Source organism: Pseudochaenichthys georgianus, chromosome 3, assembly GCF_902827115.2.
Source record: "Pseudochaenichthys georgianus chromosome 3, fPseGeo1.2, whole genome shotgun sequence".
NCBI classification, from domain to species: domain Eukaryota; kingdom Metazoa; phylum Chordata; class Actinopteri; order Perciformes; family Channichthyidae; genus Pseudochaenichthys; species Pseudochaenichthys georgianus.
In genome coordinates this window covers 26,734,824-26,752,277 of record NC_047505.1, presented here as the reverse complement: position 1 = coordinate 26,752,277, position 17,454 = coordinate 26,734,824, and the positions used below count along the sequence as shown (strand labels likewise).

The 17,454-nt window shown below is 40.2% G+C and overlaps 2 protein-coding genes and 1 non-coding gene across 3 annotated transcripts; 1 reads left to right on the top strand and 2 right to left on the bottom strand.

Moving 5' to 3' along the window:
- The first annotated feature begins 124 nt into the window (after nt 1–124).
- Nucleotides 125–7,261, top strand: LOC117465267 (fibronectin type III and SPRY domain-containing protein 2). The gene is made up of 13 exons (XM_034108209.2): nt 125–232; nt 477–745; nt 1,131–1,226; nt 1,579–1,812; nt 1,975–1,997; nt 2,225–2,346; nt 2,921–3,085; nt 3,224–3,358; nt 3,540–3,693; nt 4,683–4,816; nt 5,783–5,918; nt 6,002–6,178; nt 6,965–7,261. The coding sequence occupies exons 2-13, from the start codon at nt 488–490 to the stop codon at nt 7,212–7,214; spliced, it is 1,884 nt and encodes a 627-aa protein (XP_033964100.1). The 5' UTR covers nt 125–232; nt 477–487; the 3' UTR covers nt 7,215–7,261.
- Nucleotides 7,262–7,343: 82 nt separating this feature from the next.
- Nucleotides 7,344–15,053, bottom strand: LOC117465283 (KH homology domain-containing protein 4-like). Its single transcript, XM_034108210.1, has 14 exons — nt 14,891–15,053; nt 13,923–14,175; nt 13,707–13,826; nt 13,498–13,571; nt 13,336–13,388; nt 13,001–13,200; nt 12,429–12,637; nt 12,190–12,250; nt 11,861–11,918; nt 11,423–11,655; nt 11,123–11,227; nt 9,192–9,277; nt 8,994–9,106; nt 7,344–8,604 (listed from the first exon to the last, which is right to left on the bottom strand). The coding sequence occupies exons 1-14, from the start codon at nt 14,917–14,919 to the stop codon at nt 8,477–8,479; spliced, it is 1,722 nt and encodes a 573-aa protein (XP_033964101.1). The 5' UTR covers nt 14,920–15,053; the 3' UTR covers nt 7,344–8,476.
- LOC117444650 (small nucleolar RNA SNORA47) lies at nt 12,732–12,863 on the bottom strand. The gene has a single exon (XR_004551837.1). It is a non-coding gene; the product is annotated as a small nucleolar RNA SNORA47 (small nucleolar RNA).
- Nucleotides 15,054–17,454: the final 2,401 nt, after the last annotated feature.

Below are 17,454 nucleotides of genomic sequence, written 5' to 3'. Positions count from 1 at the left end.
TGTTATCAAAACTAAGGTTTATTATTAGTTGTGAGCTTATTTTCAATAAATATCCAACTTTCTGCATGTGTGTTTGGCATTCCTGTGATATTTGAGCAATCCGAGTAGCCTACCATCTATTTCTGTCACAGCTGCTTGGTGAGGGTTGGACTGCCTTCACAGCTGACTTGTCGGACACCAGTGTTGGCCTAAAATGGCCGTTGAGAACAGACTGTTTTGCTGAATTATCAAGGTAAACATGCATCAAATAATATAATCACAATTCATCCTTTTATCACTAGCAGACTGTTATATTAGAGACAACTTGGTGGGTTAATGAATGAAGAGTGTAGTTTTTAGTTCTTCTCTTGTGTGTTGTTTCTATTTAGCTGTTATCTGATGCAGAATGTTTTGTTCTTAAATGTTTTTGATCAATAAAGGATTGAAGTAAATAGATCTTTTATCCGAAACTTTACAAATATTTTTAAAACTCACAGCCCCTCTCCCCATGGACTTGTTTGAGATCAGAGGAGGCACACTGGATGTGATTGCAGAGGAAGCTGAGCACCAGGATTTGAGCAGAGATTCAACCATCATGGCAGACAGAGAAGCGAGGCCCCCCCGAGGTGTGTCCACCTTCCAGAGGTTTTCTGTAGGCACCAACGAGTCCCTTCACTTTGAGCCCTGTGAGGACAGCCTTCCGTCTCCCACCCCACCAGAAGATGAACTGGATGATGACAATGTGTTCAGAGAGGGAGAAACTGAGGTGAGACATTGGCACATATTTTGCCCATGATGTATGAATGAAACATTACATTTTTTTCCTTTATTTGTTTGGGTTTACATTATTAAAATGGTCTTGGTAAACATAGCAGCACAAATGCAGAATCTGCCTGCTAGAGATGCCATGGCTAAATCCATTAAAACATGCCCATTCTTTTTCTTTTTTTCTTAATATGGCAATTACGTTCCACATGCATATCTATCATTTCAGGTTTCTTTGTATCCCAGAAGATGGAGCTGTCCCCATGAAAGCTTGTGTTACCGAGACACACAATGTCACATGAGCAGAAAGTCCTGACGACACAGGCTGAAACATTTTGTTACTGGATTATATTAAAAAAGGCAATTTGACTTTCAATTGTTTTCAGGGTGAGATCGTCACAGTCAGGAATCGATTGCAAGGGAAAGTTGCTGAAATGGAAAACTTTGCAGGTCATCTGGAAGAAATCTTTCTCACTGTGGAGGTAAAGTCATTCTCTAAACACTCTCCGTTTAGTGGAACAGATTGTGGTAATGTGTTTTGACATTGATTTATTATTTTATGGCTATGTGAGCATTTTGGGAATACTTATTTTCGAATATTTTAGTTTTATTAAACTCGAAGACAAAAAGAAAGTTCAATATGTCAGATTTCATTTTTGTAAGTAGATGTGTGTCTCCTGGAGGTCCCTAACTCAGAAGTCAAACACGGCCATATCATTCACTGCCTCCCTTTATCCATCATCCTCTCCTCATTTCTCTTCCTTTAATAGTTAGTTTAATGCGCAACACATGTGTAAATCTCTTTTAACTGTGGTCATATAAATGTATGTGCAGGAGAATTTTGGCCGTCAGGAGCAGCACTTGGAGCAGCACTACAACGATGTGCTGCTGACGTTGTCTCAGCGTTACGACGAGAGGGCGGCGGGGCTGGAGGAGGAGAAGAAGGGCAAGCTGGAGGCGCTGTACAAGCAGCTGCTGGCCTGTGGGCGAGCCATGGACGCCTCCAAGGAGCTCATTGAGACGGCCCAGAAGGTGTACCGCAGCCAGGACAAGAGGCTGTTCCTCAAGGTGTCCACGCTTTTGTTCAAGTGCAGATTACATTAGCTCCAGTGAAGGATGTTACTGTCGATGTTAAAACCACTGCTGATAGTGATTGTGGATCTGAAATATTGTATTGTAATTCTACATCTATTTACTTTATTCAATTGATTTCTTTGACTTTATTGACAGGCAGTTATGCCCACCATTAAAAGGTAATTATGAAGCTTGTCAGTGAGCATGCCAGATAGTGTGACTCTGACCTTGACTGCAGTGTGATTTCAATGGATTAACAATATGTTTTTGCCTTTAGTCTTATATTATGTAAATAGACACCTTTTGAACATTTAATAAGTGTTATACAAACAAACAGCATGACACAAGCTGCTTGACCCTAAATGTATTGTATTACTCAGACTTTTTTTTTTTTGTTCAACACAAGAATTGAGGACTTTGCCAAAGAGGAGGTTGAGCTCACGTTGTCTACAAGTGTGGAGTTTAATACACCACTCTCTGACATGTCGGATGTTAAAACCATGATGGACTCCATCAACGTTGTTCCAGGTCTGATTTACAAATAGTTTCCCCAAATCAGCTACAGTGCTACCAATAATCAATAACTAATTATTAGTACAGCAAAGAGATGAGGGTTCAACAATATTTATTGGGTTTAGCAGAGAAAGAGACTGTGGGGATTGGAAATATATTTCTATTGAATTTGATCCACAAGCCATCATACAGATAGGAGATGGAAGTACAGTTGATGATGGAAGTCTCCCTAAACATCCTTGAGGTTATCACTATGATGGGAGCTGTGGTACATAGTAAGCCTACAAAAGCAAATGATAGGATCACAGTGATATTTTAAGTACATTTTAGGGATGATTTTACTTGAGTAACAAATCATTGGTCAGATATGGTCATATCCAAGTTGTGAATGTAGGGAAGTGGAAAAGCGTTGTGGACATAAACAATTAACCCAACAAGCCAAACCAGAAAAAGTTGTCCGCTTTTAGATTAAACTACAGCAAGCAGTCGTAATGCATTTTATGCAAAACCGCTCCTGCACCGTTGTACTTTTGATCATATGACGTGATAACAAAAACAAATAAAAAATGTTTCTCCAATATATAAACAGCTCCCTCAGCCCCGGTAATCAACCCACAGATGCCCAACTCGGCCTCCCAGACGTCCCTGCGTGTGTGCTGGAGCCTGTTCTCCGACGACACGGTGGAGTACTATGAGCTCTACTACAGGCCGGTGCTGGAGGACACACCAGCAGACAGCTCCTGTGCACCACCTGGTATAAGACACGGACTACAGATTGCATGATAACACCATCTACTGTTGGAATAACATTGATTTGGAAATGTCTCTCAGGAATACTGGCAGTATGATGGTAATCAGTGCAGCCATAATTAAATATTTGCCTGCTTTTCAGTCAGCAAGGTGAAAGTGAAGGAGACCCACTGCACTGTGGCAGATCTGCTGCCAAACGCTCAGTATGAACTCTGGGTGACTGCCACCAACACCACAGGCATCAGCCCAGCGAGCGAGAAGGCCTTATACATGACAGGTAATAAATGGTACACTCCTACAACACGAGGGTTCATAAAACTTGTGAAAGTTTAAATAATAGTCCTGTGGTCTCAGGATGTCTCCTAAAATCACTGTTATCTATTTTGTAATGGCTCCAGCTTCACAGGATTGATGTTAGAGGGACTTAAGTGTAAATCGTGATTGCTCTCTCGCTGTAGTGCCATCGCCTCCAGTGATAAAGCAGAGGGAGTGTACCAGCTGTCCAGAGGCTGCTCTGATCCGCTGGGAGTCAGGGAACACCAACCCTGTGGACTCCTACACGGTGGAGCTCAGTGAGATGGGCACTGATGGAACAGAGAATGCCATAACTGAGTAAGAACTAGTTATTAACTTAAACCCACAGTTTATTGATTATTTAAGCTATATTTTAACAGGAATATTCCCATTGCAGAATCTTTTTTACAATGGCCAGAGAAGAATAAATAGTCTAAGATAAATGAACAAACCCACAAGAACAGCAAGTTACTTTAAAAAGAAATGATCAGTAGCAGTACATGTGCATTAGAAATAATCCTTTTAATACTGTTTCTGAAATATTCCATGAAAAAGATCAAGTGATAAATGACTATGTAGCTCACACTGGGATGAGAAAACGTTTAGCTTACTCCAAAGAGTGCGGGTTCGAGGAATGACGTACATAATTTGTCTCAGTGACCAAAGGTTGCTGTACTAAGCTCAGGATTTAATTGTGCTTTCTTTTGTAATCTAAAAATAGCCCTGTTAAAAAAAAAAATGCCCCAGTGAATTTGCAGAGCTTCAAAGATGCAGCACCCCTGTGATATTGGTCTTCACAGCCCTGTCCTTTTAATAAGGCTTTTGCTTCAATACATCCATAAAAAAGCCCTTGTTAGTGCTTGCTTGGGATTTTTTAGGTCCCATGGTTATAGAGCTGCTGAATCAAGACACTCTGTCCCAGAAAATCTATTCTTAGCCTCAGCTCCTGCAGCACAGCTCGAATACCGTCCTCACATTTGGGGTCATTTTCATTTTTCATCTGATCTCTTTGGAGAACAGGAAAACCTTTTTTATAATGAATAGTCTCTGCATTTTTTTGCAAAGAGGCACCTAAATGGTATTAACTGTAATGGATCGGTGCTTAGATGTGAGAAAGTTCTTAGTTAAACACCCCGTTTATCCACCTACTATTTCAGAAGTTGTGAGACAAGTTGTTATTTTAAGGCTTTATACTCTGCTGAAGATATGGAAATAAAAGCCAATCCAAAAAGTTGTCATCATTGTGCATTAAGACTGTTTAAATAGTAAGTGATATCAGCCTTCTGTCCCATTGGTTAATCGTCCAGGTCTATTGTAGCCATGCCAACCTGTCAGTGTGTGATCCAGCTGCAGACAGGACGCCGTTACCTCATCTCTGTGAGAGCAGTCAACATCGGTGGGCCCAGCGACAGGAGTGAAGTGATCACCGTCTCCACGACAGGTGAGAGGCATCACTATCAGCTGTTCAGACATTGGGGGAAAGAAGTCAAAGTATCAGTACTGATTTATAAAAAAATGGTGTTAGAAGTAAAGGTTCTGCATTTAGAAGAAGAGCGGAAGTAAAGCAACAAAATTCAATTTGAGCGTCTAAAGTAAAATAACTCATAGCTAGCAAGCCACACGAATGTCTGGGAGCAAATTAATATGCTACACAAATATGCCCAAGATTCGTTGAATTTTCTGAATATTGGATTGTAGATTAACATTTTAAAAAGAGGGGTTCGTTAAGCATTAAACACTTGACATAACTAAAGGATAAGTTAGAAAATAAAGTAGAAAAAAAGTGAAACGATTTTTGCTAAAAAGTTAGCAATGATTGAGTCAGACCTTAACATTTCAGATGTGTGTATCTCACACTGCACTGTAACTTAAATGCATGTACCTTTGTTATTCATGATTTATTATCGTTGCTTTTAAATGACTGTTTTTAAATGCCATTTCATAATATGTTTCTTAATGCTCTTAATGTCTTTCATTGTTGTAAAGCACTTTGAATTGCCTTGTGTTGAAAGGTGCTATATAAATAAACTTGCCTTGCCATATCAGCCACAGGTGTCCTCTTGGATTCATCTATTGACCCCCTTATGGGTCATGTTTCCCAGGTTGGGAACCATTGCAAAAACATGTAGAATAGATAGATAGAATCTGAGGATGAAATCCTCTTTAATGGTCACACAACTGTCTATGTTTGGTAGTTTGAGTTATAAAAATGCATCATCTCTTTGTATGAATCAGGTTTTTCTATACACCTTGACCTGTATAATAGCTTACTATAGATGGCTTGATAATTGTAGTGAATTAGGAAGAATAATGTAGCATAAAATAGAAGTAGTCAAAATTGTATTTGGGAACCATACTTCAGTGAGTTCACTTTGATAAGTTCCATCTCTGCTTTTTACCTGTACAGGTACACTCTTCTACCTCCTGGAGGAAACTGCCCATTCTTGCCTTTCCATCTCTGAGGACGGCTTCACAATTTTCTATGGAGACGAGGAGCTGCCAATCAGCGCTATGGCCTTAGACGATAACAACACCTTTAGCAGGTAAACATACAATAGTCTTTTGTGACTGAAGATAATGGGACTTTCCAAGAGTGTAGATCTGTAAAGTAAGGCTGTGTGTACAGATGTGTTGCTGTCCTGGGGGATCTGATCCCAGTACGAGGCAGGCACTACTGGGAAGTTGAGGTGGATGATGGGACAGAGTTTAGGATCGGAGTTGCATCTGAGGACACAGAGAGGAACTCCTACCTCGGAGCCAACAACACCTCCTGGTGTATGAGACACATTCTCACTCCATCCAGGTAAATGCATCATGTCTGTTAAAAAAGCATTACTGTGGATATTATAATTACTGTTTGAGACGGTTATATAATATAGATTTGCATAAACTCTGTCTCAACAGAACTTTGTATACAACCTTATTCCTCCTATATAACTGACCTCAAACGTAAGAGATTCCATGAGATAAGCATACTTCTCCATCTTTGAGTGATTGCTCAGTCCCTTGATTGACTTGTTATTCCGATCCCCATTAAACAAGCTGGGGAATGTTTTCCCTCCCAAGTTGATAAAGATGTTCAGTCAATCTGATCCTATTAGCATGCTGATCCTCTGAGAGTCTACTATTGCAGTACATGGAATCTGGGCCACAAATATATTTTTTGCCACAGATTTCCCTTTCCTAAGCAAAAGAATGGTGCATCCGCTCCCACAAAAACGAAGCCTATTGATTGTAGAAGACAGTGGAATATCAGTTACGGCACTTTATAAGTGTTGCCATGGCAACTCATCTTGGTTCAAAGCAGGACACTTGGATTGTCACATTGAGTAAATCATGCAGTGCGCAATGATCACACAAGGGCTGAATGTGGTTTACGTCGTGAACGTCTTTATAGTAATAAATATAATTTTAACAATTTATTCACATTACTCATTCAACAGCATCATCTGTTTTTAAAATATGATTCACTGCATTTTTTCGTTCAATCTATGCACAATAATACACCAAAGAAACATCATTTGGTGTGTAAACAAAACGGGTAATAAATTGAATTACAATGGCTGACAAAATGCCCTTTTTTCTTTAGGCATAAATTTGAGTTTCTGCACGGCGGCTGCAGTCCTGACCTGAGGATCACAGTGAACCCAGTGCGGATCGGGGTGGCTCTGGACTACGAGAGGGGGACTCTGTCCTTTTTCAACGTGGATCTGGAACAACACCTACACACTTTCCACTGTAACTTCCCAAAGTATGTGCAGCCCTGCTTTGGCCTGGATAACCCAGGAGCTCTTACTGTGCACAACGGCATCGAGGCTCCCGAGTACGCATTCATCTGACAGCAGAATGACGGAATAAAACCAAGGGCTGGAAGGACGTGAAATAACTTTGTTTTTCTTACTTACCAAAGTTCTGGGAGAGTCCCAATAAATAAAAGCATATGCCGGATCCAAAGACAATAAGGCAGATTTATTTATAAGTGTTTCTTTATTATAGTATTCCATGGGAACAGGCATACACCATTTTCCAAGATAAGAAAAAAAGTTTCACTGAATTTTACAATATGTATTTATAGCATCAGTAACTGCAGCAGACCAAGTGTTTGAATTAAAAAAATAGGAAATAAAGGGGCTTGTTTTGATGAGCAAAAAGATGGTTTAAAGAAATGAAAAAATATCATGTAGTTACACAATAGTATTCACCTCTTAAAGGGAAAATCCACCCTGAATACTTTCACACTGATCAAAGGGAGTCATTTGTTTAATAGTGACATCTTTACAAAAAAATGACCCATCTTTTCATAATTGTATGTGGACGTTTTGGAGTCAGACACTTAAGAGTAAGAAAGAAAGGTTTATATCAAGACAGCGATAACAAAGGTGAAAGACTTATATTTTCTAAAACCATTACAATCTCTAATGAGCATGAAGCCATAAGATGTGCTGCGCTTATAAGTCATTTGGCCATAAAAATATGCACAATGAAATAGTTGGCATGGTTTTCTATATTTACAACTGCTATCTAGGTGTGCAATACTATAGAGAAACCAACGGGTTCACACCCTGTGTGATATAACAGAGAAAAAGTACACATGGCAAAACCTACACCAAGACCATTCAATAAAAACCTTTCCTCCTTAAGAGTCCACGAAAGCACCAAACATCAGGAGATGGTGATTATTCAAAGACCATACCAGTATTTGTTTTTTCATTTACAGCCTGTTTACTAATAATCATCTGTGCTATAAAATAATGATATATTAAGATTGTCAACCTGTCGGTGTGTAAAGTTTGGTCCCCTGCCTTTTAAAAAGGATGCGATACATAAAGTGGGGCCAGGTGTTCCTCTCCGGAAGTGCCACATGGAGATGAAAAAAACCAAACATTCTGCAAGTTTTAAAATGGTTAACTCTACTTGGAAAATGATCAGCAATCAATGCATTCCCTCTTTGTAGTAAAAAAAAAAAGAATAAAAAAAAAGGCAAAATAGTCAATGAAAATGAAAGGGCGGATTTTTCCTTTCCGGGGTTTGAGAACTGTGTTGTAAACCGAATGGAGACTTTGGGTCTGTGAGTATCCTGGACTGGGGGGGGGGGCAGGGGTTATGAGTGATCGGGCTTACTGCTGCGCGTCCTCTCCTCCTCTTCGTCGGAGGAGTCTCCTCCGTAGGGGACTAGCCCAGACGTATCGTCGTCCACTTTCGTCTTCTTGCCGATCTCATCTTGAACACCTGTAAGAACGCAATCAAAAAAGAGACAGAGAAAAGGAGAGAGAAGGGGGGTGGCGAGATAAAAGAGAAAAGGAAACCCATTGAGGAGCCTCATGTTAGCGTTGGTTTTTGGGTTTGTTTGATCCACAGCCAGGGGTGGGAAGATACCAAATGAAACGGCAGCAGAGCACACATCCATAACAGGCCGTCCAGGGTCACATGTTGAGAGAGAAAACGAGGGAAAGACAAAAGACATATACAGGAGAAGTGCGTTAGTGGGTTCTGCCAGTGGGGAGCGTCACACAGGTCTCCACTCCTCCACCACTCCTCCATGGGGGGAGATGCAGCTACATGCAACAGACATGTCCGAGGTATCACCCTCAGGATATTTGAGATGAAGAAATGCATACCCATAGACGCGGTGATGCCAGGCAGACTGACTGGGTCTTCTGTGTCTCTCGGCCTTTTGCGTGCAACAGGGGCAGGGGCCACAAACAGAGGTGGGGGAGGGGGCATCAGAATCCTGTCGAGAGAAAGACATCAATATCTACACCTCACAAAGTTCATGAAGAATAATTTAACAAGGAAAAGGTAATCAATTAACCTACCTTTCTACTACTTTCTCCTTTCCAACACTGGGGGCAGGAAGGGCCGCCTCTTGGTTCACAGGACCCTCTGGAGATCTGCTGGAAGGCTAAACAAACATAAGAGAGTGTTGGAAAAACATCGTTCAACACATGAAAACCTTTTCAAAACTTAACCTTCTCACTTATTTGAAAAATGTACTTTGAAAGGCAGAGAAGCTGAATAAAAAGGCCACGGCCTGATTCGGATGGTAATTTGAACCTTTGATATACATCTCATGACAGGCAGGGAAATGGTTGGAGAGAGCCTGAAGTGCTCTAAGGCAGTGGTGCTCAACTGGTGGGACCCGTTTCAAGTGGGTCGCGGATGTGTGAGTGAAGAAGAAAAAATTGGAATTTTTTTTTGGGGTGGGTCAAACTTTAATTTTTAAGGCCCGATTTTCTAACGCTGTGCATGCAGTCGGCGTTGGGCTGGAAGCACCGGAGACCATAAACTGCTTTGAAAACTTCTGTCACGTAGTGATCATCCACTCAATAAAACATCTTTGCTGATGTTTTTTCGAGTCTTCTGGCCAATCAGAATCAAGATTGTTGCCGGAAGTCCCCACGGAGAATAACTTTGCGGTAGAACTATTCTTTATACATCCATGGGTACAACTTCAGATACAAATGAACACATAATGAAATATGACCCCCGGTTTGATGATTGACAGGTCACAGAACAATGGGAGCTATCTACCCTTATCCACAATTTAAAGTAAGTCACACAGACTATCTCCTCTTTACTCTTCTCGCAGCAAGATGTCAGAACAAAGTGAAAAACAAACAATGGCATAAAATATTATTAATATGTCGGGTTGTAATACATCTATTTATTTTCTTCTCAGAGTGTACCAGAATGCATAGTTTATGTTAGTATTTCTAAAAAATCTCCTGGGGGAGAATCCCCCCCTGCTGGGGTTGGGTTTTCAGCACGTGTGCCTTTTTATATAGTTCAGCGTTGATTCCATCAACTCATAAACCTTTTTTAAAAGCATACTTTAGTTCTGTGAAGGGATATATGCACTATACTTCACTGTACTACAGTGTATATATTACAGCACGATTTTTTGTTGAATAGATTTGAGTGCTTCAAAATGTTGGGTCGCGATGTATTGACCAAGTAAAAAGTGGTTGAGGGGGTGCACCCAAAACCGGCTCCTTCTCCTCCCCCCCACCGTCTTTCAAGTAGGAGAATACATGCCAGCGTTCTCCTCCGGTTTACAGGCACTGTCAATTATATATATACAATAATTATGATGATGAATGCATATTTTTTTTACCACTAAAATACAGCAACACATCTTTGATTCATGTCATTTATAACTGGAATATTACAATTATTATTAACTGTGTCTGTAGTCTACAACACAACAACATAGGAAATAACAACAATAAACCCGATTTAAACAGACACAAACATAAACCATTTAACTACGTAGCCTACTACTTGTAGAAGTACAAATGTCCAGGAAATATTCCAAAATCAACAACAACTGCGAGGCTGCACACACGACGCTCCGCTTCCGCAACGTTTTGAAACGCGCCTGGTGTGTTAGGTCGCAGGAGGAGGTCGCAGCCGCTCCTGGTGCGTTTAGGGGGTAAGGGTTGATAGAGGATGTTGGAAATTTCCAGGAGTTTAACATTGATGCAGCTTAATCCCATGTCTGTGTTCAAAACACACTGCTCAGCTTTGTTAGTCAGCCAGTATTAGGAACGGTGGTTGGATGTTTACGAAACAATAATGTGACTCACTACTTAGCTAGTCTGAAAAACATAGTAACAGAGACTGAGTGCATGTAGGATAACCCAACTGTGATTGATACTTTTCATGGAACGTAATAGTGTGTCATTTTATGTCTTTGTATTTTATGTCATCTGTCAGCGATGTGTAGAGGTGTAACTCATCAGCTAACCTGTTCCTCCTTAGCCCCCTCCTGGAAATGACGTCTGGGACTTCCGGAGTTGGGGGGGTTATCTAAAGATCCTCCAGGCTCCACTGTCTCACTGCTGCCAGCATCCTTCAGTAGAGAAAAAACCAACACATACACACGGCTGCAGTGACAGGATTTAAAAAACTGTGCACAACGGTATAGAGGCTCCTGAGTACGCATTCAACCCTTTCAAGGCTGTACAGGTTTAAAGTCAAGCATTTTATAGGTTAAATAATACAAAAATATATAGAAATACACAGCTGCTGAAGCCTTAGCAATTACCTGGTCGAGATAGGGATTTGGTTTCCTAGGACACACAGGATACTGAACCATTGCCTGAGAAGATGGAGGGTTTGTCGACATGTTAGAATGACTTGGGGGACCATTTGCATTACTCCAATAACCACTGGCTCCTGAGTACGCTGAATAGCCGCCAGCATACCCATTTGCTGGGTAGTTATACCAGGACCCCTGGCTAGAGTAATTGCTATTAGGTTGAAATCCATGTGCGTATGCTGAAATGAAAGTATAGAACGTGGAGTTAATAGCATATATAACATGAACCAATAACGGTGTTCTTGACAGTTACGTTCTATTTTTAACTTATTCAGCCACTACAGATGTCACACGATGATTATTAACAAGATGGATGCAGGCAGCTAGTACCTGACATTGGGTCACCCTGTTGGAATTAGTTACGAGGAATAAAGGAATACTCACGTTGTGTTGAACTGGTGGCGCTGTACATCGACGCCATACGGGCATTTTCCTGTCTCACCTGGAGAGAGAGAGACAAATATATTGAAGGAGGGAGATAACAATCAACAAAGGCTGCATTGATTGATTTCAACAGTTGCATTGTGGGTAGGTGCAGAGCACTCGTAATCTATCTCTGGAGATCAGGTGGTTCTCACTACCACTTTTACTTTAGGAGGTGGGTATCAGTAAGAACTATATGCTTTAATAGTTTCACCTTCTTTAACCTCCCATTAGGCACTCATTCAGTTAAACTCACACCTTTGTTTGTGTCAACAGTATCAGGAACTTACAGTTTCCAGCAGACTCTCCGTAAGTTTCTTCGCTGACTCCAATCCAGATGAATTTGGGTGGCTGTAAAACACAAATAATGGATTTAATGTGGGTTGATCTCTTAATTCAGCAAAGATGTCAAGTCATGGTCTGTTATTGAGTGAAAATGTTTAAGTTAGTAAACTAAATTAATCTATGTGTGGTTTCCTTCAGAATAAACATGGTCTTGTTTCTTTTAGCTTGAATAGTGAGAACATACCTGATGTAGACATAAAGAGGCTCAAAAGACTCTCGTTTGGATGCTTGTTCGATGTAGCCAGAACTTTTCCCCCTGAGAAAGACCCGAGCCCCCGTCTCTGCCTGGATGTGACTCAGGTACGATCCTCCCGGACCCTCCACCTTTTCATTCACGTTGAACGAGGGACACGCCTGGTCCAGACCCACAAAAATCTTTGTGTGCACAAAACTCTGATGATGTGGGGAAATATGGGATAAATTAATGTGCCCTGCATATTCTGTTTTTTTATAAACATCTAAAAAAAGCTTGAATAATTGTAAGAAAGATTTGTAAGCAGGCGCAGAAATCCAAGGCTTTTCCCTTTAGACCAGGGACGTTCTCTCTGCTACTTTATCTGGGAGGTGGGTATCAGTGAAGGCAACATGGTCTTCATTTGCCTCACTTTCTTAACCTCCATTTGAAAAGTTCTGACTGACACTATGACACGACACAGACAATCAATATTCAATACAATAGACCTGAGCTTGTTTCCCTGTTGTTTGTAAAGGGCCACATTTAAATATATTATTGTATTATATGTCCAATATGCCTACCCCTGAATGAGGAGCTGCAGGCCGATGTCCTGGCACTGAGTTGGTGTTTGGCATCCGTGGTGCAGATGGGGAAATGACGGGCCGAGGAGGCTGAGGGTAGAGTGTGAGCGGAGGCATTATAGGAACCTGATGTCCTCCTGATGCCGCCGAGGCCCTCAATAGGTCTTCAGAGATGATCTCTTTTATCCTCAGCACAGCCTCTGGGGTTGCAGTAAAGTGTTGGACATCAGTCATAACCCACAGGCATTAAAATGCTTACAACATTTGTGAATTACATGAGAAGAGTATGCCAGAATCAGCAAATAGAGCACATTTTTAAAAAAAGTGCTACTTACTATTGACTTGATCTTGGCTCTTCCCCTGGACATGCAAATACAAAGGCCTTTGTCTGAAAGTAAGCAAATCAGAAATGTCATTGAAAACATCATTTTTTCAATGTGTAAAGTATTAAAATAGTCTAAATTGGGATCAGAAAAATCCTGTGTCTAAATACAGACCCTGCTTTTCCCTTTTCCCCGTCAGACATGTAATGGCCTTTTGTTGAGACGACTGATCCACTGAACTGTCGGATCTGGAAAAGTGAATAGAATATCTGATTAAGATTTAAGAGGGATTTATAGTTTCTTAATGTTTTGCCTGTCCATTTTCTTTTGAATGTATCTTGTGTGACATCTGCAAAGTTACCATGGGCTCTTTGTCTAGTTACCTCTTCCTGTGTTTTGCCTTTAGTAAGAAGTTCCCTGCAATTTATTGGTACATCGTTTATGTCGACCTCTGTGACCACCATTTCTTCCGTAGTGTTTGGCACATGGATATTTCGAAGCGTCTAAAAGAAGTAAGAATTGAGAAGGGAAGCTGTTAGCCTTCTAATGATGCAATAAACAAGACAGTTATTTACTACAGATGTCTAAATCATGAGCACCTTTGCAAGCAATGGTGGAGGAGTCAACAGCTTTCCTTTTGCCATCAACATGGCATTTATTTTAGCAGCCATGGCTGCTGCCATCTCAACTCCTCCCTGAGGCACCGGCTTCTCTCCCGCTTGTTGTGACGGGGAAGCTGAGCTGTTTGAACCAGCAGTGCCGACGACTCCTGATAAAGACAGCGAGTGGGTTGCATTTTCACTGCTTCTCTGTTTAGGTTGGGCTGTCATATCCCATCGGCTTGTTAGGCACCTGAGACCAAAAAACAACGGACAAAAAATGAAATAACCATATTTGTAATAATGTTTAATACATGGTTTTAACCTTTTAGGGAAACGACATAAAAAAGGGGACAGCAGAACATGTATTTGCCATTTAAATCTTTAAGATCTTATGGATCTTTAAGTGGTAATAAGCTACACCATTGAGAGTACTCAGATAAAACATAGGTCTGGTAACGTGATGATAGCGGTTGAAGCGGTACAAAGTTCCAGACGAAGGTAAATAGGAAATAGTGGAGTTTTAAGGAGCCTGGTGGTAAACCAATTGTCGGTTTGATTAAGCTAAAAGCAAAGTGTGTGTTTTGCGCCAGATGAACATGCGTTGCGTGTTTTTAACAGTTTATTTTCAGATAAGCCAGCAACAGCCAAAGTTAGCTAGCTGTAACTGATACTAATGCTAAGGTTGAGCTACCTCAGTTAGCAAGTTACGATCCTGTTTATTTGGACTTTTGCAATAAAAATAAATATATTCAAGCCAGTAGAGCTCGAGTAACCTTGTAACATACACCCTGAGAGTCAACTCGTATTGAGTTTTACGCCCATAAGTGATAGCCCGTGTGCTAACAGCAGGCCTCAACAACGCAGCTAGCTTGGCTGGCTAGCTTACTGCTACACATAGGCAGTGCGGCGTTATCTCGTGTTACTCAAGTTGCACAATATATTTAAAAAAGCAAACAAAAACTTACGGTGTGCGTCCCGTCAGCCCCGAAGACATAGCACCACTCCAATAAATGTGTAGTATAATTAAAACAGTTTTTAATACAGTTGACGCTGGGCGACGGGAGCCATAGGTCTCGACTGGCTGTCGATTTCTTCTGACGACTTGTCGCAAAGTGTGACTAGCGGAAGTGGAGCTGTTTTCATGTTACGTGACTCAGTCTGGTCAGGCCATGGATGTATAATAGGTCAGGCCGGGCTAATGAGTCCATGGGCCATGCTGGCAGACCAGCTTCAACCAGCTTGAATCTTTAACTGGTCCAAGCTGTTATTTATTCAGCAGGGCAGTAACAATCTCTAGTCTTTTCAAAGTCTGACATGAAAACTATTACATAATAAATGTAATAGACTTTTCAATTAAGAAACTGCTTAATATTCATAACAATATTCATAGCATAGAAGAAGCACTACAATCAAATATGCCTATGTCCTAATTGTCTTGAAGTACCATATCTGGTTTGGATTTGGAATCACACGGTCACATGACAGCTATACAAAAAAACTTAAATCATCTTCTATTAAATCATTATTTTGGATACAATTCATGACACATCCTTAATCAAAAAAGGTATGCCAAAAAAATACATATTTATTTTGGTTGGTTTTGCATAATTGTAACTAATAAGGGAAAGTTAGAATAAAGATGTTATACGTGACCTTATCTGAGAACTTGATTTCTTCCTGAGTCACAATCAATAGAGTTATTGGCAATAGTAGTTATTTTTTTCACAGACAACAACCCCCACACTTTGGATTCCGCATTACTTTACAATGTCATCAAGACCTTTCTTCTGTCATTTCTTGATTGGGAGACCCCATGGGGGCATGATTTACATACTGTGTTAATGATAGGTTTGCATAACACTTCCACTTAGTAGTATTCTTACCCATTTCAACTGAATAGCATACAATCAATTAATTCAAGCAGGATATTCCTGTTCCAAACAGCTCCACCAGAAAACTGTACTCTTCACAGAGGAGTGTGAATTATTGACTTGTTTCCCAGGAATTAATTTCCCAAATGTTATCAGGTTGGGTTTTATAAAAAGAAAAGTTATAGGAAGTTAAACGTACCCTTGATCCATTTAAACAATAAGCAGTCTTCTGTGCTTTACTGTAGAAAACATATTTGTTTACAGACAGACAGTGTTGAAACGGAAAATAAAAATATTCCAATGTATTAATTGTGCTATCTCAGAGAATCCTACATCATTTAATTGTGTTCATTTTTTATACCCACTAAAATGAATCCCTCGTTGAAAAAAATGGAAATCCTTTAATTATTGATACATATGTGCCCTATAGTTATTTCATATTTTACAATATATTGAGATAGTTAAAGTAAAACAAGGAACCTTCAGGAAGTAAAGTGAGTGAACATAGTTAAATAACTAGACAAACTCAGAGCAAATACAAAATATATGTATAAGGCTTTTGTAGGCTAATGAAAAAACGCAAACATAAACAGAGAAATATAAAATAAGTAGGAGGACAGAAGTTGGGTCACTGCAAGAAAAAGACTGCAAATTTATAATTGACATTATTTTATTTTTCATTGAATAGTTTCTATTTTTTTCCCGTGCCTTCAGACCAACATGTGAATCAGAAGGAACAAACAAATCCCCTGATTGAGAGTACAATTCTGTCATAAGAGAGACACAAACATAACCATGGTCAATAACTTCCTATTAACCATCATTTGCTTCGCTGTTATGGTATCAATATACTGTTTAAAGAGGATTTTTTTAATAAGCAACAATCTTTTACATATATTAGTATCCTAATCTGAAGCCAGCCTTGAACAAAAAGCTGTTCCCTGGGTCTGTGCATAAGGATGTTGGACAAGTGGCCAAAATATAATGATGTTTGATCAAAAAAATCAATGCAAGCAGGCCTCTAGGAGACTGCTTCAAAAACAGTGATAGACAACTCTGTGATCCACATCCTTCCTAACCATTTAGATCTCTGCATACACGCTCTGTGTGACCATCCACTTCACAGGTATTCAGATAGCTAGAATGGTTGATCTCATTTGCTGTAAATCCAGTGTAAAATTCATTGTCTATAAAAATATTGAGATTTACTTGAACATAACCTTTTGACTATGTTATAATAAAAACTCCAGATGTCCGTTGCAGTTGCACAGTGGGATGTACTGTATAAATATTGTATAAAATAAGGCAGTCTTTTCAGTAGGATAAACCAGATACAAAAATTTCTGGGAGAAAAAATGTTCAAGTCCAAAATGTTTTCACATATTTCTGCTGTTGTCAAATGTCAAGCGGTGTCCAGCATTAAACCAAGAGCAAGGGATTGTTGCCACACACACACACACACACACACACACACACACACACACACACACACACACACACACACACACACACACACACACACACACACACACACACACACACACACACACACACACACACACACACACACACACACACACACACACACACACACACACACACACACACACACACACACACACACACACACACACACACACACACACACACACACACAC